Source organism: Stigmatopora nigra, chromosome 16 (genome assembly GCF_051989575.1).
Source record: "Stigmatopora nigra isolate UIUO_SnigA chromosome 16, RoL_Snig_1.1, whole genome shotgun sequence".
Taxonomy (NCBI): domain Eukaryota; kingdom Metazoa; phylum Chordata; class Actinopteri; order Syngnathiformes; family Syngnathidae; genus Stigmatopora; species Stigmatopora nigra.
Window position 1 is genome coordinate 4,782,283 of NC_135523.1, and position 23,113 is coordinate 4,805,395.

A 23,113-nucleotide genomic window follows, 5' to 3' on the forward strand; every position below is an offset into this window, starting at 1 on the left:
TCATTATTATCTTACAATTTATTTGTTGACGTGTGTTTTTTGGTTTCCATCTCAGAACTGCAATGAACGTTTCCAGTATAAATACCAGCTCCGTTCGCACATGAGTATCCACATTGGACACAAACAGTTTATGTGCCAGTGGTGCGGAAAAGACTTTAACATGAAGCAGTACTTTGATGAACACATGAAAACACACACTGGTGAGTACAGCGGACTTGTGCATCCTCACTCCGATTTCTGCACCTTTCCCTTTTTTACTTTAATACTAAATTACTGCACTACTGAAAAGTAATTACTGTAATGGCCTGTTGTGTCAGTGTTTAGAAACCAGATCTGGAAAAGTACATACTCCACAGCATTGGTGCATTATTTCTGATAACCTTATTCTAAGGCTGTCCACAATACTAGTAGTCCGCGCTTTAATTTGCCTTTATTGTCGTTTTATTTACTTCTTTTTTTGGGGCAGGAGAGAAGCCGTACATCTGCGAGATCTGCGGGAAGAGTTTCACGAGCCGGCCCAACATGAAGCGCCACCGTCGCACCCACACGGGAGAGAAGCCCTACCCGTGTGAGGTGTGCGGCCAACGTTTCCGCTTTTCCAATATGCTCAAAGCTCATCGAGAAAAGTGCTTTCGGGTGAGTCAGCCGCCCGACGACCCGCTCGGCTCTTCCGCCACGACGCGGCCAGAGCGGACAATGGAGCAGCAGCCGGTTCAAATGCCGTCTGGCGCCTCGCAGCAATCCGTGCTTCAGCCTCCTCCGACACACATACCACCTCTCCCACTGCCTTCTTTCTTTCCCGGCAATAGGATGAATTCCGATATCTGAATCATCAGAACTCAAGGTTAGTTTTTGATTTATTTTTGATTACCCTGGAGCTTTTGCGCCTCAGCTACACTGCCTATGAATGGAAATGAGTCATCAAAGTCGTTGGGGTATTTTTTTTTCTTTTTTTTTACATCTACATTTGGTGTGCTGGTTGCATTTGGGGACCTGCAACATTTCTCTTTTTGGAGCCTTGCACAACGCAGCGATTGTAGCATCTCTGGCAACAATAAGTAAGAAAAGTTGCATTTTGTTAGTGTGCGTCGCAGCAATAATAACCAAAAGCCCGATTTTCAGAATATTGCCCACTCATAAATAATTAGGAAGGTTAGGCTTTGAGGTAATACTTCATGATGAATCTAAAATGCAAGAATTTGCGATTCCCTTAATGTTTAGATTTTACTTTTAGGATGTTGTCTTTCTAAAAATTCCACAAGATGGAACGTTTTGCTTCTTGAGACCTGTCAAATTTTATGCTTTTGAGTTTTCATGTTGAATGTCAAATTACGCAAATGCTTTTGACATTTGGATGAGCTGTTTACAGGTCAATTTAAGTTCACCTCTAAAGATTATAGTGCATTTTAGGTCAATTCTGAAATGTTACCTGAAATCCCAATATAAACTCAATTTTTGGGGGGAATAATGTAGGAGTGTAATCATGTATACACAATAACCAAACCGCATTTGCTTGCGTCCTATGTAGCTTTGTCATCTAGTGTTTATAATCTCCCAGGCACCTTACATTTAATAATGTAACTGAAATATACTCTTTCCATTATTAGACATGGTTGTATGTTTATGTGGGTCACAGTTATGTCGGTACAGAGATGTGTCCATTTAAAAACTGAGATGGGCAAAAATCTGCTGTCCATTAATCTGTCCGTTATTTAATTGAACATTTTGTAAACTTTCCTTTTGTTTTTATTTTTTTTCAAAGACGAAGCACTTTAGTGAATATTGATCTGATTTCACTACCACGTATTATTACTTTTCATCCAACTTTCTTTCTGCTGCTTTTGTACTACAAAATCCAAAACACCTTAAAATTGAAGTTGACCGCTACTAAATTTAACTAGAGGTCGTAGAATGCACTCATTCCTTTACTAAAATGAGGGTAAATCTTTTAGTGTGGGACAAATCATTTTTATCATAATTTATACTGTTATCTTTTTAGTTATTCTCACTGACTTTAGTTTTAATAACACATTTTGTTGTATTTTTTCCCCAATTTATTCCAAAAAGCACAGGCCCAAAATGTCTTGTGTATGAAAACTATTGGCCACAATATAAAGAAAATCAAAATGAGAAAACCATAGACTCAATCTGTATTTTTATTTATTTTGTTAATAAGGATGCACCACTTGGTTTGAGGTCTTAAAATTTGAAAATGAATGACTAGAAATGGAAGCACTTTATAATCCAGTTCAGTAAATAGGGATTCATCTGGAGTCCATGTTAAATTACAACATTTCTTTAGTGTATTGCCTTAAATTACACTTTAGGTCAAAACCACAAGCATTCTAACACTGCGACAATAACATTAATAACATTTAACAGGTTATCTAATATATAATGTATAGTACAGAATTCCCTTTAATTTCTCTATTGACTTCAACACTAGCTAATCTTTCCCTGTGGAATATTTTATCTTTTTTTAATATACTGAGCAGAGTTATTAAATTTGCTGATTGTATACCAAGACTTAAAGACTATAACATCTTTACGGCTGCTTTTAAAGCAAACGTAATCTGTTCTGACAACTTGTACAATATATACGAGCATATCTAATTTTTGAACCTGTCAGATGTTAATGTGGTGTCATTATGTTAAGTGGCAGTTAAAAAAGGAGGTCTTTTTTTTTGCACAGTTTTGCTGAGGACTCATACTGAATCTCATACTGGCAGGGAGGATTTTATCGCTTCTGATTAAGCGCTATTCTTCACTGAGGCTCTCAGCCAAAATGTTTAAGGTGGACATGCCCTTGTCCTCAAAAACGAAGCTGGCTTATTTTGCACTTGAGGCATACTTAACTACTTTTAATAATCATAACGATAATAGCAAGGTTCCTAAAACTATGATAGGGCATATCAGTATATGTCTATTCTATTCGAGTGGGTGAACCATGCAACTCTAAAAACATACTCAATTGTTAAACATAGAAGCATTTACTTTTTTTACTCCATACATTTATTATTAACTTATTGTCTCCACACTTCTGTTATCAGCAGTACACTAAAGTATTTCATAGTAATGTGGTGTCCAGAGACCTAATATTAAAAAAAACTAAAAACAAAGCTACTAAAATGAGAGGATAGTGTCTAGAGGTGCCAATAACAATAGACATCTGTAATGCTATATCGACTCGCATTTGTGTGTAATGTCTGTATTAAAAAAAAAAACAGCTTTGCTGCATCACAGCATCATGTGAACATTAAAGCGTATCGAGATATTGCAGAATGAGCTGTCTATTGTTTTGTTTTTTGGAGACTTGAGCAAAATCATATTTGGTGTACATTTTATTTAATACAGTGAAAAAAAGGGGGTGAGATTAAATTAGCTGCATATCTGATTAAGGAAAAATTAGAAAAATATACAATAGTAAATGCCTAACTCGTAATGGACAATTTGTATTAAGATATTTCAGGTGGTGCCATGCTTCCAACTTTGTTGGAGACACTTGATATGCCAAGACATGTTTGGAGGGCTTTACTAGGTAAGAACTTGACATATTTTTCAATTTTATTTACATCTTGGTGAGACGCAGTGTGTTGAGTCGGACTGCCAGAATAGTGGTGCCTGAGGCGTACTGGATTTCTCTCAGGATTCCAGTCCACTTCTTCTCTTTTTCATTATACCTAAATAGGGGCAGAGAAAAAAGACAACCTTCACTTTTAAGATGTCTATTTCCAACTGCAAACATGAACTTATCTTTAATATACTCTATTTTATTTGAATGTGACTCTAGTGCTTCTTCGTATACTAGTTGCTTTTTTCCCTCGAATGTGTAATGTTCCTTACCTCCATATGTCGTTCATCTCTTTGGGAATGATGTCCTCACTGTCTTCCAAAGGCATCATGGCGAAACCTCCCACGGCAAAGAGCGAGCCACCCAGAGACACCAAGTTCAGAGAACTGCGTTCCTGTGGGAACGGCTCAAAGTCGGACCACCTGTAGAACGATCGCAAAAGCCTCTTAGCCTAAATTTTGTTCACCTTCATTTTTGTATCTGAGGAACTCACTTGTTGGTGGCAATGTCGTACACCTCCATGGAATCCGTAAGGCCCGTATCAGTGACACCAGCCGCAACATAGATTTTGTTCTGGTGAACCGTTGCACCGAATAATGATCGAGCCGTCTTCATGGGAGCTAGCTTCTTCCATTCGAACTTCTTGGCATCGTACGCATACATCTTGCTCAAACAGTTCCTTGGCACATTAAAAAAAAGAGCATTTGGTCACGAGCGGTAACTTAGAAATGGTAAACATCGGACATATATGTACTCACTTGTCGTCTCCTTTTCCTCCGATAACGTAAACCACATCGTTGTGAGAAACAGTTGCGTGTCCATAGGATGCAGAAGGAAGCGGGTCTGATTCACCCCACTTGAAAGATCTACCAACAAGAGATCCTGTCAATAATTTTGCAACCCAAATGCAGACAAGGAGCTTACTGTCTGTCGTAGACTAGAACTGTGTTCAGGGTATGTTCCTGGTCCTTTACTTCCTTCCCTCCGATCACATAGATGGAGTTCTCGGCCTCGCCGAGCCCGAATAGGAAGCGTGGAGAAGGCAGTGGTGGCATGCCTAGCCAGTCAGCGTTGACCGGGTCATACTGGACACACATAATTGTTAAAAAAGTTTTACAATGAAAATCTACAAGGTATGGTTGTATAATACATTTTGAAAAGTCTGAATAATGCAAATAAAATTCTGAATTTTCCAACCCCCAGAACTGACAGCTCACCTGCAAAAAGTAAGAGCAGAGCGGATCCTCCTTGTTCTGCTCATCGATGAACAAACCCCCGGCTACAAAGATCTGGTTCTCCTTGGTGACAAGGCTGACGTGATTCTTTGGAACCTGCGTGGAGACGGATGCCATGAAGCAGTCATTCCCTGTCGGGTCGTAGGCCACAGATCCCGCGTCTCCGATCATCAGGATCAGTTCACGGACAAACATTCCGAAGCGCATGTTGTCATTCAGGATGCTAGGGAGAAGATTCTCTTCTTGTTCCTCACCCTGACCATTCTCTGCATTTTCTTCCTTCCTCCCAGCAGCTTTCGCTTCAGGCATTTTCCCGGCATGAGCATCCTTGACCAACTGGAGTTTCATCTTCAATTCCGGATTATTGGAGATGAGTTTGTTCTTCTCTACCTTTTCTTTCAAGTAATCCTCGCCTAGCAGGCGTAAACGAATGCAGTCCAACAATCCAGGTAGTTCCTTTTCTCGTTCCCCCAAGTCTCTTGCCACCCATCTCATCAATGCCTCAAACACAAGCTCCTCAGAATCCACATCCAGGTTATCGTTGGCCAAGATGGCCGCTAGCTCGCTGGGTTGCAGCTGAAGGAAGTCCTCATCCCTGGAGATGAGGCGGAAGCGTTCGCAGGCGAAGTTCCGAGCCGAGACTGCTAGCCTGGGACAGTCCAGCATTAAACCAAGTCTGAAGACTGCCAGGCAATTGCTGAGACTCAGACGTTTCTGAAGGAAGGATACACAGACTGTGAAAATGGACGGGATCTGGTATATGTTGGCCACAGCAAAGATGTCCTGGACGTTCTGCTCCGTCACGTTGATCCTGGAAGTGTACAAGTACTTGAGGATGAGCCCCATGACCCCAGGCTCCACGTCCTCCAAGACCACCTCACGTTTTTTGCTCTCTTCCACATCTGACAGAAAGAGAGCACGGAAATAGGAGCTGCAGGCACACAGGACCAAGCGGTGGCAAGGAAACTCTTTGTCCTTGATTTTCAGAACGCAGTCCACCAGATTGTCATTTTCCAGAAGGTCATACAGGCCGTCTTGGAGAAGCGTCTGTTGGTACACCCGAGGCTCGTCCATGGGGTTCATTGGTAGAGCCATTCTTCCTGGCCGGTGGTGACTCTGAAGATCCTTTTTTCAGGGTCTTCAAATCAAAGGAGTTGTCTCTTACCAGGAAAGAGTCGGTCGCCAACTGAACCCCGGCTGTCCCCCAGCTGTCCCCACCTTTCAACTGAGCTCCAACAGGCAAGCTATTTATAACCGGCAATGGGCTTCATTCTGGAAAATGACATCCACTCGCTCTCTTAAAACCCACCCGAGCTCGCCCTGGAGTTGCACCCACCCACTCTGTGGCAGCTGATACATGGCTTCATTGCACAGAAATAGACTTTCGACTATATATTGTATTATAGTTATTCTATGTCATAAATCATTCTTTGATTTGTAATTTCCAGAAGTCCTCATGACGTTTCACTAAATTATAACATAGTCGCAATGAAAATAGAATTTAGTAAGACTTCATTTAAAAATTAAGGACAAAACATTGCTTTTGCCATTCTAGCATTCCATTTATTTTCATTCTTGACAGATATTTCACAAAAGGCCACTCTAGTTGTTCAGGAACACATGAGATTTAGAAAATCAAGACTATACGTAAGCCAATAACTGTCCGCATTAAATATCTACTCTGCTTTTTGCTTGCTAGGGTCGAGAGGCTGAGCGGTGGCTGCAGCTGAACTCAAGGTGTCGACTGGAGGTAGAGTTGGAGATTCTACTGGCGTGGATCCATCCACCGTCACGGGAGGACACGGATCAGGGTCGTCGATGAGGGCTTGTCTCCTTTCTCGCTCCTTAATCACTTGAATCAGGCAATAAGTCACAAACATGACCACCACGGTGGTTATCGGAAAACCTGCCAAACCAGAAGAACAGAGAAAGCTGCACTTAAGTTCCAAGTAAGATTTTTTTTTCTTGACAATCGTATTATTTGAACCACATAGCCTGAGATTTCACCTTTGAGCAACAGGCGCTTGGCAACCAACTTGGCAAAGTCCAAACTGTTGAGAAGCAGCGTATTGTACAGCACGATACACCAGAAGTTGAAGATACAGACAACGGCACGAATCCGACGGGACATGGCTTCTGACATTGCGCTCTTTGGAAAGAGAAAACTTTAAGAAAATCTTAAGTCATTGCTTTAAACACCACAAAACTGACCTCAAAAGACACGAAAGGCTCCACAGAGAAGAACTTGGCTGCCCAGAGCTCGCAGTTGAGACCAAAGCAGTTGAAGAAAGCCCAAACTAGAACCACCTTGCTCGGCCCCAACCACAGGATGGTAACAGCATAAGTGCATAGCGTGGCCAACAACTCTGCTAGAACGTCATCGTGCTTGCCGCCCAGGTGATCGTACACGTACCTTTTAAGCATGTTTATCTATTACAGTTGTGATGTCACACCCGGAATTGCTTTAATTACTATAAAATCCTAAAATGGTGAGATTTAAGCGCCAAATTCTTCATTAGTGATGGTATTTACATTTTTTACAAGCTGAGGACCAATGTGGGATACTCACTTGCACAACCAGTCGTTGATGCCTCGGTCAAAGTGTCTGAGGAAGTAGACAAAAAATGATGGGAAAAGGTCTGACGAAAACAATAATACTCGAACTCACGTTTCAGAAAAGACGTAGAGCGATGTGATGCATTTGGGCGGCTTAGGTGGGTCCATGTGGTCCAGCCTGGACACTGTGTTGATGATCCCAAACATGACAGCGGCTTTCACCCAGTCGTAGATCAGGTTGAAGTAGGCCACGCCGACTGGAAACCAAACACAAGTCACTCCTAAACTAATTGGAAATCATTTTCATCTGTTTTTAGAGAACGTGGATGTACCCAGAGCCCAATCGGAGAGATGCCTGAGAAGCTTCAAGTCGGTGGGTATGGTGAGGACGTACATGAAGTGGAAGAGGAGATCCACGGCCAAGATGGTGGCCATGTAAGTCACACCTTGCAGGTTGATGTTCCAAATCTCTCGTTCTTTACGGCTGAGGTCTGCCTTATTAACCTGTAGGAGGCAGCACAGTTGATAGTTTCACTGTGTAATGTGCAAAATAGCTTCATGTTTTATAGTGCACTACTCTGTGGGTTTTTTTTTTTTTTATTTAGCAAGGGAAATTACTCCGATTTATTTAGTCGTGTATATATAATTATTTGAAGATAAGCATGACTATGTAAATGTAGAAGACTCATTAATTTTGAAACTTTTATAAATTACAAAATTACACTTAAAAAAATAAGTACATTAATTTAGAGTTATGACAAAAACCTCATTTGAACGTCTTACTTCTCTGACAATTCTAGTTAAATTAGCTAATATTCTGCCTATTGATTTTATACAGTTATGTAGCTGGTTTGTCATGCAGAGATATAAATAGCTTAGCTCATGCTTCATTTAAAGGTGCGACAAACCAACAAGGTTACCACCAATAGACTCAAGTTACGCCTGTGGGCGTTTTTGAAACAGACCTGAGCGTAGAACTTATCAAAGGTCATGATGGGGCCAAAGTAGAAGAAGGGCAGGTAGAAGTTGTACTTGAGCAGCTCCAAGATGCTGTAGTTGCCGTCCTTGCGCTCGCAGTTTTCCAAGGCGAAACTGATGCAGCGCATGACGGTGAAGCCGCAGCCGCCGTAAAAGAGGACTTGGCGGAGGTCAAAGTCGCCCGCAACAAAATTGGCCTACAAAATCATATCATTAATAACCCAAACATCCCCTCAAAAAAAAAAGGAAATGTTAGAAATCAACCCCTGAAATATTCTCATTTTTCGTTGTAAAAATAAAATAATTGTGTTTCCAGGGAAATTGATCAGAACTCCTTAACATTTGCAGGTCAGGTAAATACCTTAACATACCTGCCAAGTCAGGAAGGGCTCACACTTGAAGGTAGCCAGCGTGGAAAATCCAGTGACAAAGCACAGCCAGCGTATCTTAACCAAGGAGATGCTGTAGAGCAGAATGCAGTGGGACAGGATGAGGGTGACGTAGGTCCATCCCATGCTGGTCCACACCGCCAAGATCCCGTACGCCATGTACACCAACGACCTGTACTGTAAAACGACATAAACAATGCCGTCATTCCTTGCTGACTGCTAATGAAGCCTCTCATCTTTCTAGAAGAAGCACCTGAGGAGCCAACATGGTGCAGAGCTTGGCAAAAAGCACGTGGCCGGACAAGGCGAACACAATGTGAGAGCGGAAGGTCCAAATCCACATGGCCCACTCCGAATCAGCCGTGTCCTGCAAGGTAACAGCAAAATGAAAGGTTGGGAATTGATGAAGGACTTGTAAAGGTGTAGCTTACCATTTTCCTGCCAAGGTAGTGCCATCCTGGCTTCACGCTGGACTTGAATGGTTTTCTGTTTATATTTGCTACAAAGAAAGATGATAGCAAGCTGATTAGAACATAAATATGAACATTTATAATATTTTTTCAATGAAAGAGTTAAAATAGTACACTAAAAATAATAAATTGAGTAACATAATACAAAACTTTATAGTCACATCATTGAAAATACAAATAATCATTTGAATTATACAAAAAGATTTGCATTTTATTCCACTTATTTCACAGGTATGACTGTGTTTAACCCAGTGCTATAGTTTTTTTCTAAATTGCTGTCTTAAGTGTTTAATTTCCCTTTGCAGTACCGTGTGCCTGCGTGGGTGTGTGCATTGCTTCATACTCACACGTGGACGTGTCAAAAACCCAGCAGGTGGACCACAACAGGGCCAAAGCCAGCACGACGTAGTAGAAGTACAGCTCATATTTGGGAAGCGCCGCTTTGATCGCCATGACGATACACAGGTACACACATAGGCTCCAAGAGCTCGCCAAAAAAAGCTCCTGAACATATATATATGTGTATAAACATCCCAAACTGGTTTTACTTGTGGAAGTCAAACCAGACATCAATGGCCTTTGCTTCTTTCTAATGACAAAAGCAATGGGACACTCCCACTATACACAAATTTTAACTACACGATGATTTTTTTTGCAGTCCGATATGTTATGAAATGAATTGAATATGATGATATGAATTGAAAATGAAATTTAATACAAATCTAGTCATGGATTCTAAATAATTTTGACATTTTATCTCATGTCCTACCACTGTTAATATCAAACAGGTCAAATCAAATTGCTTATTCCTTTTTAGATTACATATATAAAATGAGCCGGACTGATTGGTTGATTAAAAAGTGCTCAAGGCATATCAAATAATTACACAAAAATGCCTTGAGTGACATTTTCACTCATTAGATGCAGCTGCTGTCTCCTTTTTAGAGGAGGCTTTAAAAACAAGGTTAAAAACTGCTAGAGAAGAACACTTGTCTTAAAAATAAAGAAAGTATTTCAAGAATAAATAGAGATAGATGTTTGAGTTTCATGCATGCCTAGAAATAGCAACATGGTCATGCACTTTACTTTGTCCTCAGCAAGCACCTGTTATTGTACTGACCTTGAACTTACCAGCAGAAGTTGCTTCAAAAAAATGTTCCAAATGATTTGAAATGTTCTACCCAGCTAAAAGGTGGCACGATCTTTTTCAGGGTCCACTGCAGGTCCCTCAGACTCCCTGAGGAGAGGGGAGCTGCCAGCAGTTGAAAAGGTGACTTGTTGTTTTTCTACTTTTGCTGGTTAAGGGGGGGCGGGCCAACAATTGTGGGTGGGCATCATTTGCCCCCCAAAGGATTTTATGTCCAGTAAGATGCATTGAAATGCTGGACAGTTATGAACAATTGTACACAAGTGCAGGAGCAAAACTAGAATTTTGAAAGAAACAGCTTTAAAAGTTTACTTGCATGAGTATTGGATTAAAAAGTTAAATACAACTGAAGGGAAATTAGATGCTAGTTGTAAGTGTAAACTTTGAGTACATCTATGAATATTTTTTTGTTTTATAGTTGCTCTGTTTATCTCCAAATTATAATATTTCTAAATATCAATTGTAAAAACAGTAAACAGAAACATTTGTTAATTTAAAATAATTTTTGGTTTTATATTTGCTGTTTAACTCCAAATTAGAATGAACATTTTCTGACTATCAATTACATAAACAGTAAACAGAAACATTTGTTAATTTAAAATAATTTTTGGTTTTATATTTGCTGTTTTACTCCAAATTAGAATGAAAATTTTCTGACTATCAATTACAAAAACAGTAAACAGAAATACATATTTGTTATTTAGTGTGTAGATAAAATATTTTGCTGTAATCTGTGTTTAAATGAATATTTAAATATAGTCTATGCAAATGAACAATGAAATAAAATGGAGCTTGCGCTATTTTCCATGTTCTTAATGGCCATGGCTGTTTTGGGAGCGTGTAAGTCTGTTGCAATGTTTAGCCACGTCCATACTTGGCATTCCGCACACGGGTGCCAACACAATACACAACAACACACAATATAAAGTGAAAATAGATGCGCCGCTCAAATATAGGACACATCCATAAAAAGAACCATATGACATTTATTAGAAAAAGGGCAAGCAGGAGGTGCAAAAAGGTAGTCGTGCGTATTCATAACAACAACAACAACAACATTTCCTTGGGGAATTTTGGAAGAATTGTGTAATGAGTAGTGTGCCACAGGGGAACTCAACAAGCACAGCTGCTAATGGATGTCCTCATTCTGTTCCTTTAATATGTTTTGTAGCCCTTTATATAATAATTTGACGTTCCTTAAAAATCATCCTGAAATTTACCATGAAGTTTACTCCTTCTTGCTGGTCTCCTGTCCTCCAAAAAGCGGGTACCGGGCTTCCAGCTCAGGCCAACTAGAGACGCCATTGGCGAGGGACCAAATCATCTCCGGCAATGCGTCCACCTAAACCGTCATTATGTTTAATATTAGTAAAATGCCAAAATGCATGACAATATTTGAAGACATCTGCAAAATAGATTGGACATTTTGGATAGTTGCCACAAGGTGTTAGAAAAGCAACAACTAATGTACTGCAGATTTCAAGTTTGCCTTTAGGTGTTGCTGTTGTCTTTTTGTGCATATTCACATGTAGGAAGTCCGTATTAATTGAACAGGTGTGCAAGTAGGAAGGACAAAATCTACTTTTTAACTGTTTGCTCAATTTTGAATAGAATGGATGCATGATATGAGTGTGAATTTTGTGTTGGAAGGAATTCATTGGATTTTTCAAGCTGGAAAGAGAAGACGACAAACACATGGTCTGCTGAGAAGTCCAGGTATTTTCCCTTGATCAGTAAAACTTTGACCCCAAACTAGTATCAAAAAACTTGCTCCTCTATTCAGCTGAGGCGACGGCCAATGGATGACACTTGGATACGCTATCTACAAGCCTCCCCCATTCGTGAGGACATCAGGCGCAGCACTTTAAAAAGAGGTACCAGTAAAGGTACATCATTTATAAATATTTAGGCCGTGTGCACACTGTCACAACAAAAACAAACCAGAAAGCAGTTGAAATTGATAGTGATGAATCACGTGGAAATAATTGAATTTAAAGGGAATATATATTTTTGGTGAGGCTAATGTTTTAGTGAGGTTTTTAACGAATACTGAAGGATTCATTTGTATATTTGGTCAATTACCTCGACACGGATCTGTCGCATGGAGTCGCGGTCCCTGAGGGTGGCGGTGTTAGGGGTCTTGTTGACAGTGTCAAAGTCGACGGTGACCCCAAACGCCACGCCGATTTCATCGGAGCGGGCGTAGCGCCTTCCGATGGATCCTGACGAGTCGTCCACTTTGTGGGACACGCATTTTCTTGTCAAAGCCTCAGCTGATGAGGATAGAAATAAAGTTATCAGAAGTTGGAGGAATTTTTGTCTGGAATGTAATATTTGATATATAGTATAAGACAATTTGGTGCATTGTGTGTATCTGAAAGTGATGATCTCACATAGTTTTTGCACAAAAGGTGTAAATTCTTGGTTTTGGCTCAGAGGTAGGATGCAGCATTTGTAGGGTGAGACAGTAGCAGGAAAACTGAAATACTGCAATCAAACATATTGATTGAGGTAAACTATTAGTACATTTTCACATTTAAAAATAGTCATGGTCCTCACCGTCCTCTGTTCGTCGCCTTCTCGTGTGTTGAAGGAGTGCTCAAAGATGGAGTACATAATTCTGCCGATGCCAAAGGATGGTTCGATAACATTGGGGATGATTTCCTCAACTGTGGATGAATGAGTATTGAAACAATGACGCTATGTTGACCACTATCCCCAACCCAAAGAAATGTAAACATTGTTTACCGTGTACTGTTTTCTGAAATCTTTTAACTGCAATCATATCTTTGGAAAGCTTAAATGTTTTGCCCTCCGTTGTCACGCTGATCTCTCTTTACAAGACAAATGACATTCATTTAGTGTACAGTGACATATTTATACTTAAAGATTAGATTAGACGACAAATGCCCATTGAATTGCTACTTACCCGCTTTCATTGAGACGCTTTTCCTGTCCGTCGATAAAACATTCATCACATGCATCCAGGTACTCGAAAATCAGCTTGGCGTCTTTTTTATATGCCGCTCCGATGGCGCCTCTGTTGGGCTCAAACTTGACCACGTTGATCACCTTGTGTTTATGCGTTAAAGTGGTTTTTGAAGCGGCTAAATTGTCTCGTGAAGATTCACTTGAAATTGATATTTATAAGAGGTGAACTTGTTAGGATATTGGCTCTTTCAGGGGCTTCTCCGCCACAAGGGGGACCTTGGTTGCACGGGTGTGACAAGACAGGTCGTAGCATGAACGGTCGGCGCACCCGACTATCTCAATCCAACCCTGAAGCAAAATTATGGGATTAAATAACAGTCATTTTGGTAGACAGCAAGGAGGAAGGAGGGTAAACTTGCATAGGAGGTTTTGGACTCGGCATCCCAGCAGTCGCAGGCGTAGTGAGCCATCTCGTTCTCCATGTGCTGACGGAAGCGTACTTTGTCTTTGCTAAGACCCACTTTGAGAAGATACAGGTAGATTCTGCCAATGAAGTAGCCCAGTACTGAGTTGTTGATGGTGCCCTGCATGGTGAAATTCATGTTGAAGTACGTACATCCATCTTTTCATGCATGCTGGTTTAGATACCTGTTCCACAGCATCCCCTAGTCTCATTATTTGTGCAGACTGGCCGCTGGTCTGAGCCTTGGAGGAGTACAATAGGATCTCCAGGTCGGCCACATTTGAGAATTTGGGGTGGATCTTCTCATTGGGGTCTACAAAGTGCTCGATTTCAGCCATTGTGAACTCTCTGCAAAACGTGAATAAGTTTCACAGTACTTTTAAGCATTAAATGAAGAAGTTGAGAGAAAAAAACGAGGGCTTTGGTTTTTATGCCTGACACGGATGAGGCCGGAGCGAGGCGAGATCTCGTTCCTGAAGGAGTTTCCGATCTGAGCTGCGCCGAAAGGGAGCTTTCCTTGGTTGAATTCCAGAAGTCGCTTAAAGTTTAGGAACATTCCCTGAGCTGTTTCTGGCCTCAGATAGCTGCAAAATACAAAAGAAAATCACCAGAGTCAACAAAAAAAAAAAGTTTTGTAGCGGTATCCTTGCTGATATTTAATCCTAAATGTACTTGCTAGTTGTGGTATTTTTATGTTGGCTTGGATCTACTATTTCTACGAGTACAAGTGAAGGTAAAAAAGTTTTAACAGTAAGTCATGCTATTAATAAGTTGTGGTATTAGTAGTTTTGGCGGTGGTAGTGGTATTTATCCTGATTACTACACTTACTGAAAAAAAACGAATTCTTTGTGTATTTGGAACATTACTTGGCCAATAAAAAGGATTCTTATACTATAAGTACAAGGGAGGTGTTGTTGTAGTAGTGGAAATGCACTTAGTAATTTTAAGTACTGTTGTATTAATGAGTCAAGGTTGATGTCGTCAGTTATTTAAATAGGTGAATTGCTAGAAGTACTAATAAGTACTACCTACTAGTGGTTGAAGTGATGTTATGAAAAATAGCAGTATTTGTTGTAATAATAATAATTCTACATGTTGAAATACTTTGATTAGTGGCAATGTGCATGAGTAATTTGACTGGAGCAATATAACTAAAGCAGAGTATTATACATAGTAATAGTAGTACCCAGGTGTGTTGCCTCCAGGCCCAATAGAGGTTTTGAACATGAGGTTGAAGGAGATGGGAGAGGTGAGGTCATTTCCAGTGGAGGGAGACTTGACGTCATACTTTACAAATAGCTCGCCCAATTGCTGCTGTGTATAGTTGTCCATCTGGCGTACATAAAACCACATAGATGAAAGCAGGGACAAGGTAGTAGAATATAACATTATATGACCATCTAAGCACCACCTGAGTGATCACATCTTCCATCTCGGCAACCTTCTCAGGTGTGCACGTCTCGGTGGACATGACTTTCTTCAAGTGGGCTGTTGAGTAGATTTCAAAAATTGTTTATGCAGGTTTAAATGTACTACATTTTCTTTTTCTGTATTATAATGCTGGTAAATAGCTTTTAGGAAAATTAGACGTTGAGAGGACAGTTGATCAACCAGTCTAACAGGAGCAAAAATATGGAGAATGTTTTATCCAGATGCAGACAAATTGGGTTTTAAACACAGATCTGACTCAACAAGCCTGCCAAATGCAATTGAAAATGCCAAGTATTCATGTGAAAGTTTTTGAAGCTACTTGTGTAACTTGTAACATTTGTGGTTATGAGTTTTGTGGTGAGAATGAATGTTTAGAGTCACTTAATAATCCAAAAGAATAGTTGGAGAACGAAAATGCATAGTATGTGCAGGTTGTTATTTGACACCTGAAACTACAGATTTCTTGGACCAGGTTCAAGATAACAAATCAAGTATGTCAAATCTAGCTCCAGGCAAAAAGAAAGAAAAGGTAAAAATCCAATCTAAATGATCATGGGCTCGTAAAGGACAATTATCTTTGTAAGCAAAAAAATTCCAACCCCAACCCACCTACAAATCTGACAACCTGTCATTAGTTGTTACTTCTAGCATTAAAGAAAAATAGAAAGTAGACTCTGCAATCACCTTTAAGGAGATGGTCAGCACGGAAGCATTCTCCCGTCTTGCCGTCTTTCACCATGTAGTCGGCAAACTTATCCACGTGGCCTGAGGTCCTGATTTATGAGTTCCAAAGTATTAGAAAATGTTGCATTCATTTTGTTTTTATGTGCTCACTTTAGGACTGGTTCGGGGGTGAGCATGGTGCAGTCAATTTCCAGGATTTGCTCCTCTTGGATGAAGTGCTGCCTCCACACCTGGAGAATGTTGTTCTTCAGGGCGCAGCCCACCGGCCCAAAGTCGTACAGGCCAGCCACACCTGAAAAAGGGAATTATATTATAATTACAAAGTGTAAAAAAAATAAAAATAAAAAGGGAACTAACAGTGTTGCTGTTAGTGTAGTGTTATATAATTATTAGTAATGTTTGTCATAGAGCAGAACCAGGAAGTAGCTTGATAATATCTCACCTCCTATTTCTTACACTTCTACAAAGGAGTTCAATTTTAATATTTAGAATGACATTGTTTTAACGTACCTCCATATATGGCAAATGACTGATCGTAGAAGAACCTCCTCTTTAATGTGTCATCCATTTTTACCCTGTCCACAACGTCATCTTTAGGTTGCAAGGACAGCTCCTAAGTCACAACAATTGCTTTTATTTTCATTATGACAGAATAAATGTAAGTGCTGTCTGCGGATGGCATTACCTTCGTTTCCAATATTTTCTTGCGAGCTTTAAGCTCTGTGATGGCTTGGTTTACCTCCAACTCTGGGGCTCCTTGTTCCTTCAAGCTTGCCACCAAGTTACCCTTAGGACATTGTCATTTGAGGCATGAACTGCCTATATCTTGTAATGTTGAAAAACTCGTGCAGTTTATTTTTACAAGATATTCTATGAACCAGAGGCATTAACTTGTGCAAAAATGTTTTGCATGCATAATCTCATAGTTTTAGATAAAGTATTCACGCCGCTTTATTACTGCACAGTGAAGTCAAAACAATAGAAGTGGGATTTTAACATAAGTGTGTCTATTCCATCAATGTTGTTGGTGTGGTGTCATGTTCTGCCCCAAATTACTTACCTGCTCTCGTACAGCTTCTCGCAAAGGTGCCAAAGCTTGTTCCATTGTGCCACGTTGAAGTGAGTGAGCGTGCGTGTGTCAAATGTTGTCTGCCCGCAACTAAGAGCCAGTTGTGCGGATATTTTTTCTCCTTGTCGCCCCCCTTTGAACAGCACCGGCCCAACCCAACAGGAGGAGCCTATTTGTCTTCACCCTGCTTCATACTTCTAGTAATGTCTGAAACCAAGCCTATGAGTTGCATCATCCAGATGTAAGTGTGCTTTTTTTTCTTTTTTTGCATGTTTTCCTTTATTTTACAATGTGCCCAAGGCTAAACTCAATTCAGAACCAGCACTATCCTTTCCAGCATGTATAGATTTAGAGTTGAACATTTTTAATTTTCTTATTTATACATTTAAAATGCAAACAACTGGATTTTACCTTTTTTTTAAACAATGTAATTACTTATATTATATATTACATTAAATGACATATATTATATGTATATGTCCTTTTTATGTATGTCATTTTTAATCATTTTTTTGTTTTTAGTTCAAAAAACATAATAGATAATATTATATCATATAAAAAAGCTAAAATAATTGTTTTGATCTATAAAAAAAAACTGGATATGCAGGGCTTTTAATCCAGTTTTTTTTAATCCATTCATAAAACGTCAATCTAAGTTTGTCTAAAATGGTTTAGTAAGGCTTTTTGGTAAGGCCCTTAGTTGTTTCTGTGTACTTGTAGTCAAGACCTTCAAATGATGACAGAGAAAAGTGACATAGAACTAACAATAACCCCACTTTTTTTCCTTTGTATTAGTCACTAATACTAATAATTAGTGCACAGAATGAGTAAATTATCAAAATGTTTATTAACAGAAGTTTCCTTTCACATTATGAACAATACATTATGAACAAGAGAATATCATAAGAACATAAATAAATGTCAAGTCATGTTGTCTGTGCGTACTAAAACAATACTAGAACTACACATTTTAAAGAAAATTCATATTTTTTTTATACAATGCAGCTTTCTTCCCCGGGCCGTACCAAATCACCAGACGGGCCGTATGTTTGACACCCCTGGTATAGACAGAGTATAGTAAGGCTTTAAAAAAAACAACAGAGTATAGTAAGGCTTTTTAAAATTAAAAAACAACATAGTATAGTAAGGTGTTTTTTTTTATTGAATAACGGCAGTATAGTTGCAGCGATCAAAGTATGTGTGTGTGTGTGTGTTCATAGCCACATCCCCTTACAAAAAAATATATTTCTTATAAATAATAGTCAAGGACACACAATAGAACAAGAGATACTTTGCTTTCAACTTTCTTTTCAACTTTCAACTTGTGGGATGGACAGCGACATCGGCCAAAAGGTTTCCCAAACTGTGGAGAACGAGGACACCTGAAGACAAAAAAAGAAAGTTTAAAAGAGACATTCATGTTGCCGTGCAGAAAATACTTGTTTACTTTTGTTTTTCTTACTCACCTGCAGATGAAGTATGTAGATTTCACCAGGTGGATGATGTGGGAGGAGTTCTAGGGAGGTGACCTAACTTGTGCTGGTGTTGACCTAACATTTCCCACTTGAAGATACCATAAAGTTCTAAGTATGATCTGGGAAAAAAATGACTAAGTGTTTCACCCCATTTCCAGGGACAACACAACTAATACTACTATATCATCTTGCAGAGTGGTGGCCCAGTGGATAAGTCATCAGTCTCTCACCGCTGTGGTCCTGGGTTCGAATCCCAGTGCCTGCAAAGATTTTCCAAATTTTATTCAGGTAAAAGAATAAGTTCTAATGCATAAGTGTTTAACTAAATAAGTCTTCAGTAGTGGATGAAGCATTTTGTCCAAAAAATGACTAAGTGTTTCACCCCATTTCCAGGGTTAAACAACTAATACTACCATTTCATCTTGCAAAGTGGTGGCCCAGTGGATAAGTCATCAGTCTCTCACCACTGAGGTCCTGGGTTCGAATCCCAGTGCCTGCAAAGATTTTCCAAATATTATTCAGGTAAAAGAATAAGTTCTAATGCCTAAGTGTTTAACTAAATAAATAAGTCTTCAGTAGTGGATGAAGCATTTTGTCCAAAAAAATGACTAAGTGTTTCACCCCATTTCCAGGGATAAAACGTTTCAACACCCATGTATAAGTGGGGCACGAGTTGGTGTAGTGGGTTGCACACTCGCCTTCGGCCGGAGAGGTGTTGGATCGATCCCCGGTGTCGGCGGTTGACTGACCAAGCAAGCGGTCGAGGGTCGGCCGAAGGCCGACCCGAGAACGCCTTTCGCACGGACAGGTCCTTCAACTGTCTTCCGAACTGCCGAAGGCAGTTCGGAATATAACCTTTTGCTGAAAAGTATGACTAAGTGTTTAATATAAATTAAAAAGATTTTTTTTTTTTTTCCCTTGTCATTCCAATTTCTGAACTGCATGGTGTAGTGATCAGCCAAAGTCGACTGCGGGAAGCGAACCCGGGTCTCCCAGACGGGAGTCCGGTGCACTAACCTCTGCGCCACCAAGTGGATACACTTTCCTTAGTAGTCATTTGAGTTTCTTGACAAGAAGTACACAGAAATAACTAAGGGAAAATGTGTCTCGACTGGGAATTGAACCCAGGTCTCCCAGATGGAAGTCCAGTGAACTAACCTCTGCGCCAACCAAGTGGCTACACTTTCCTGAGGAGTCATTTGAGTTTCTTGACAAGAAGTACACAGAAACAACTAAATGCCTTACTATATATACTATGTTTTTTTTTTTTTCAAGAGAAAAAGCCTTACTATACTGTGTCGTTTTTTAGGGAAAAAAAACCTTACTATACTATGTCCTTTTTTAAGCCTTACAATATATACTATGTCGTTTTTAAGGTTTTTAAGCCTTACTATACTGTGTTGTTTTATAGGGGGGAAAAGCCTTACTATACTATGTCGTCAGAACCTACCTGGGATGGAACCTGGATCTCTGAACTGTGAGGCTGATGTGCTGACCACTTGTTCACCATGTTGTTGACCTGTTTTAACAGGGTAAAAAAAAGACAGTTATGACATTGTTTTCAACAAATAAAAAGCTTACCATACATGGTTTATCTACCTTTGTTTTATTTTGTGTCTTTAAAATAAAAAAATAAATAAATATATATATATATATATATATATATATATATATATATATATATATATATATATATATATATATATATATATATATATATATATATATATATATATATATATATATATATATATATACATATATATACACATATATACACATATATACACATATATACACTATATACATATATACATATATACATATATACATATATACATATATACATATATACATATATACATATATACATATATACATATATATATATATATATATATATATATATATATATATATATATATATATATATATATATATATATATATATATATATATATATATATATATATATATATATATATATATATATATATATATATATATATATATATATATATATATATATATATATATATATATATATATATATATATATATATATATATATATATATATATATATATATATATATATATATATATATATATATATATATATATATATATATATATATATATATATATATATATATATATATATATATATATATATATATATATATATATATATATATATATATATATATATATATATATATATATATATATATATATATATATATATATATATATATATATATATATATATATATATATATATATATATATATATATATATATATATATATATATATATATATATATATATATATATATATATATACATATATATACATATATATATACATACATACATATGTTTGTATAAAGCTTGATATACATGGTCATTTTTGTATGAAAAAAAGCCTTGCGATACCATGTTGTTTTTAAGGGGAAAAAAGCCTTACTATACTATGTCGTTTTTTTTAAAGAAAATAGCCTGACTATAGTACTACCTGTTCTAACAGGGTAAAAAAGACAGTTATGACATTGTTTTCAACAAATAAAAGGCTTACCTTACATGGTCTATCTACCTTTGTTTTGTTTTAGAAAATATAAAATAAATATATGTAAGGCCTATATATATAAAAGCCTTACGATACATGGTCATTACCAAAAATAAATACATAAATCAAGTCGTCAGATATCACCAATATTACTAGAGAGGGCGTCTTTCCACAATTAGGATTTTCGTTTTTACGAGAAATGGTCTAATCAGGGAATTTCGAATTGGAAAAGCCATCATTGAGCAGGTTTCTGTCCTTGTGCGATCTTTGAAACGATTAAAAAACACTAAACGCAATTCGATTTGGAGATATTATGACTGCGAGTGGAACCATATCTTTATAGAAACTTGCAATGTAGAAAACGGGAGCATTTCCTACCCTTTCGCCATGCTTCGAGTACACAAAAATCCGCCAAAGTCAAAAACAACAACCTCTTGGCGGACTTCTGTTCTTGTCCTTTAAAAAAACGTGTGATGGTTGGATCGGACCCAAATTAGGATGTTTAGATCATGCGATTAAAAACCTGAAAAGACGTTTACAAACAAATCAGAGCAAACAGGTAAACGAAAACACGTTGTTTTCCCCGATGTCTTTTCCGGTCTGTTTGACTTCCTGGTCACTAATGTGACGTCGATTCAGGGAACGCCCTCGACTTTTTTTTTCCCTTTTTTTGTTTAATTAAATATAGTAATAGTTTGAAAAGAAAGATGGGATGCTACGCTTTATATCAAATCAAAAGTTTTTATTGTCATCATACACATCTGTGTATGTGTATGTTAATGAATAGTGTAGTGATCAGTAAAACTATAAAGGGATTTGAACCCTAGCTGCTCACATAAAAGTCAGGGGAACAAACCTCTAGGCCACAACGTAAACACACCTCATGCAATGATCATTGGAATGTCTTGATTACACATGGTTGTTTCTACTTACGGGAAAAAATCATTCCCCATATATTAAATGATGGATATATTAAATGGGGGGTATGTTAAATTATGTAATATACTCCCCATTTCACCATGCGTAGTCAAGACTTTCCACTAAAGGGAAGGCGAAATATGGCCACTTCATAGTGTAGTGGTTCACTCACCTGACTACTGTCGGAGCAGGTGTGGTTCGAATCCCAGGTGGGAATCATTTTTCCCTTAAATAAAAAATAAAAAAAACACATGTAATCAAGACTTTCCAATAAAGACAGAGCAAAGTGTGTTCACTTCATAGTGTAGAGGTTTGCTCACCTGACTGCGATGTGGAGGGGTCTGGTTCGAATCTCAGACAGGAATCCTTTTTCCCTGAAATAGAAAAACAACCATGTGTAGTCAAAGCTTTCCAATAATGTCAAAGTTAAGTGTGGCCAACATGGTGTAGTGGTTCACTCACATGGCCGTCGTCTGGGTAGTTGTGGTTCGAATCCCAGGTGGGAATAATTTTTCCCTTAAATAGAAACAACCATATGTAATTTCCTATAAAGACCAAGTAAAGCGTGGCCACTTTATAGTGTAGAGGTTTGTTCACCTGACTCCCATGTAGGGGTGTGTGGTTCAAAACCCAGGTAGGAATCATTTTTCCTTAAATAGAAAAAAAACATGTGTGTAGTCAAAACTTTCCAATAATATCGGTGCTAAGTGTGGCCACCATGGTGTAGAGGTTTGTTCACCTGACTCCCATGTAAGGGTGTGTGGTTCAAATCCCAGGTAGGAATCATTTTTCCTTAAATAGAAAAAAACATGTGTGTAGTCAAAACTTTCCAATAAAGACAAACAGTAGTTTGACTACTTCATAGTGTAGTGGTTCACTCACCTGACTGCTGTCAGGGCAAGTGTGGTTCAAATCCCAGGTAGGAATCATTTTTCCCTTAAATAGAAACAATCATGTGTAGTCAATACTTTCCAATAAAGACAAAGTGAAGCGTGATCACTTTATAGATTAGCGGTTTGTTCCCCTAACTGTGATGTGAGGGTATGTGGTTCAAATCCCAGGTGGGAATAATTTTTCCTTAAATAAAAACAACCATGTGTAGTCAATACTTTTCAATTATTTCGAAGTTAAGTATGGTTACCATGGTGTAGTGGTTCACTCACATGACTACCGTCTGGGCAGCTGTGGTTTGAAACCCAGATATGAATCATTTTTCCCTTGAATAG

The 23,113-nt window shown here is 38.3% G+C and overlaps 4 protein-coding genes and 1 long non-coding RNA gene across 6 annotated transcripts in view; 1 reads left to right on the forward strand and 4 right to left on the reverse strand.

The window, feature by feature from the left end:
• The window catches only part of zbtb47b (zinc finger and BTB domain containing 47b), a 30,040-nt gene extending 10,055 nt beyond the window's left edge, over positions 1-19,985 (forward strand). The window contains exons 5-22 of the mRNA XM_077735704.1: positions 56-200; positions 467-4,704; positions 4,775-6,045; positions 6,506-6,755; positions 6,827-7,599; positions 7,680-7,797; positions 8,689-8,903; positions 8,974-9,103; positions 9,505-9,664; positions 10,411-10,469; positions 11,997-12,062; positions 12,130-12,232; positions 16,012-17,166; positions 18,398-18,512; positions 18,595-18,688; positions 18,794-18,922; positions 19,033-19,268; positions 19,812-19,985. Of these exons, the coding sequence (XP_077591830.1) occupies positions 56-200; positions 467-828 (507 nt within the window). The 3' untranslated portion in view covers positions 829-4,704; positions 4,775-6,045; positions 6,506-6,755; ... (12 more) ...; positions 19,033-19,268; positions 19,812-19,985. The remainder of the gene's footprint in view (positions 1-55; positions 201-466; positions 4,705-4,774; positions 6,046-6,505; positions 6,756-6,826; positions 7,600-7,679; positions 7,798-8,688; positions 8,904-8,973; positions 9,104-9,504; positions 9,665-10,410; positions 10,470-11,996; positions 12,063-12,129; positions 12,233-16,011; positions 17,167-18,397; positions 18,513-18,594; positions 18,689-18,793; positions 18,923-19,032; positions 19,269-19,811) is intronic.
• klhl40b (kelch-like family member 40b) lies at positions 2,159-6,015 on the reverse strand. Its single transcript, XM_077735702.1, has 6 exons — positions 4,789-6,015; positions 4,496-4,656; positions 4,330-4,437; positions 4,065-4,250; positions 3,844-3,993; positions 2,159-3,680 (listed from the first exon to the last, which is right to left on the reverse strand). The coding sequence occupies exons 1-6, from the start codon at positions 5,899-5,901 to the stop codon at positions 3,569-3,571; spliced, it is 1,830 nt and encodes a 609-aa protein (XP_077591828.1). The 5' UTR covers positions 5,902-6,015; the 3' UTR covers positions 2,159-3,568.
• Positions 6,350-10,503, reverse strand: hhatlb (hedgehog acyltransferase like, b). 2 transcript variants are annotated; one of them, XM_077735709.1, is made up of 12 exons: positions 10,331-10,503; positions 9,547-9,703; positions 9,161-9,228; positions 8,983-9,096; positions 8,712-8,906; positions 8,328-8,537; positions 7,695-7,866; positions 7,475-7,619; positions 7,376-7,411; positions 7,018-7,219; positions 6,814-6,955; positions 6,350-6,712 (listed from the first exon to the last, which is right to left on the reverse strand). In XM_077735709.1, exons 2-12 carry the CDS (start codon positions 9,650-9,652, stop codon positions 6,483-6,485), a joined length of 1,620 nt encoding a protein of 539 aa, XP_077591835.1. In that variant the 5' UTR covers positions 9,653-9,703; positions 10,331-10,503; the 3' UTR covers positions 6,350-6,482. The 2 variants fall into 2 exon arrangements, with proteins under 2 accessions (XP_077591835.1, XP_077591834.1); XM_077735708.1 differs by having other exon boundaries at positions 10,320-10,503.
• LOC144209419 (glycine--tRNA ligase-like) overlaps positions 11,270-23,113 on the reverse strand; it is a 118,887-nt gene continuing 107,043 nt past the window's right edge. Inside the window, exons 2-18 of the mRNA XM_077735701.1 lie at positions 16,917-16,990; positions 16,542-16,643; positions 16,367-16,469; positions 16,007-16,148; positions 15,857-15,945; positions 15,153-15,229; positions 14,928-15,073; positions 14,175-14,324; positions 13,926-14,088; positions 13,697-13,861; positions 13,517-13,625; positions 13,276-13,420; positions 13,095-13,180; positions 12,906-13,015; positions 12,740-12,833; positions 12,429-12,619; positions 11,270-11,688 (exon numbers count right to left, since the gene is read on the reverse strand). Coding sequence (XP_077591827.1) covers positions 11,575-11,688; positions 12,429-12,619; positions 12,740-12,833; positions 12,906-13,015; positions 13,095-13,180; positions 13,276-13,420; positions 13,517-13,625; positions 13,697-13,861; positions 13,926-14,088; positions 14,175-14,324; positions 14,928-15,073; positions 15,153-15,229; positions 15,857-15,945; positions 16,007-16,148; positions 16,367-16,469; positions 16,542-16,643; positions 16,917-16,961 — 2,031 coding nt within the window. The 5' untranslated portion in view covers positions 16,962-16,990 and the 3' untranslated portion in view covers positions 11,270-11,574. The remainder of the gene's footprint in view (positions 11,689-12,428; positions 12,620-12,739; positions 12,834-12,905; positions 13,016-13,094; positions 13,181-13,275; positions 13,421-13,516; positions 13,626-13,696; positions 13,862-13,925; positions 14,089-14,174; positions 14,325-14,927; positions 15,074-15,152; positions 15,230-15,856; positions 15,946-16,006; positions 16,149-16,366; positions 16,470-16,541; positions 16,644-16,916; positions 16,991-23,113) is intronic.
• Positions 21,919-22,619, reverse strand: LOC144209267 (uncharacterized). Its single transcript, XR_013329065.1, has 4 exons — positions 22,485-22,619; positions 22,350-22,403; positions 22,208-22,261; positions 21,919-22,113 (listed from the first exon to the last, which is right to left on the reverse strand). It is a non-coding gene; the product is annotated as an uncharacterized LOC144209267 (long non-coding RNA).

Excerpts from the sequence above, each read along its gene's own strand:
- hhatlb (XM_077735709.1), bottom strand. The coding sequence starts at position 9,652 with ATGGCGATCAAAGCGGCGCTTCCCAAATATGAGCTGTACTTCTACTAC. Across the intron at positions 7,220-7,375 it reads ATCAACGACTGGTTGTGCAA|GTACGTGTACGATCACCTGG; the intron begins GTGAGTATCCCA and ends CATGCTTAAAAG. Across the intron at positions 6,956-7,017 it reads AGCCTTTCGTGTCTTTTGAG|AGCGCAATGTCAGAAGCCAT; the intron begins GTCAGTTTTGTG and ends CTCTTTCCAAAG.
- klhl40b (XM_077735702.1), bottom strand. The coding sequence starts at position 5,901 with ATGGCTCTACCAATGAACCCCATGGACGAGCCTCGGGTGTACCAACAG. Across the intron at positions 3,994-4,064 it reads TACGACATTGCCACCAACAA|GTGGTCCGACTTTGAGCCGT; the intron begins GTGAGTTCCTCA and ends ATCGTTCTACAG. Across the intron at positions 3,681-3,843 it reads GAGATGAACGACATATGGAG|GTATAATGAAAAAGAGAAGA; the intron begins GTAAGGAACATT and ends GCCCCTATTTAG.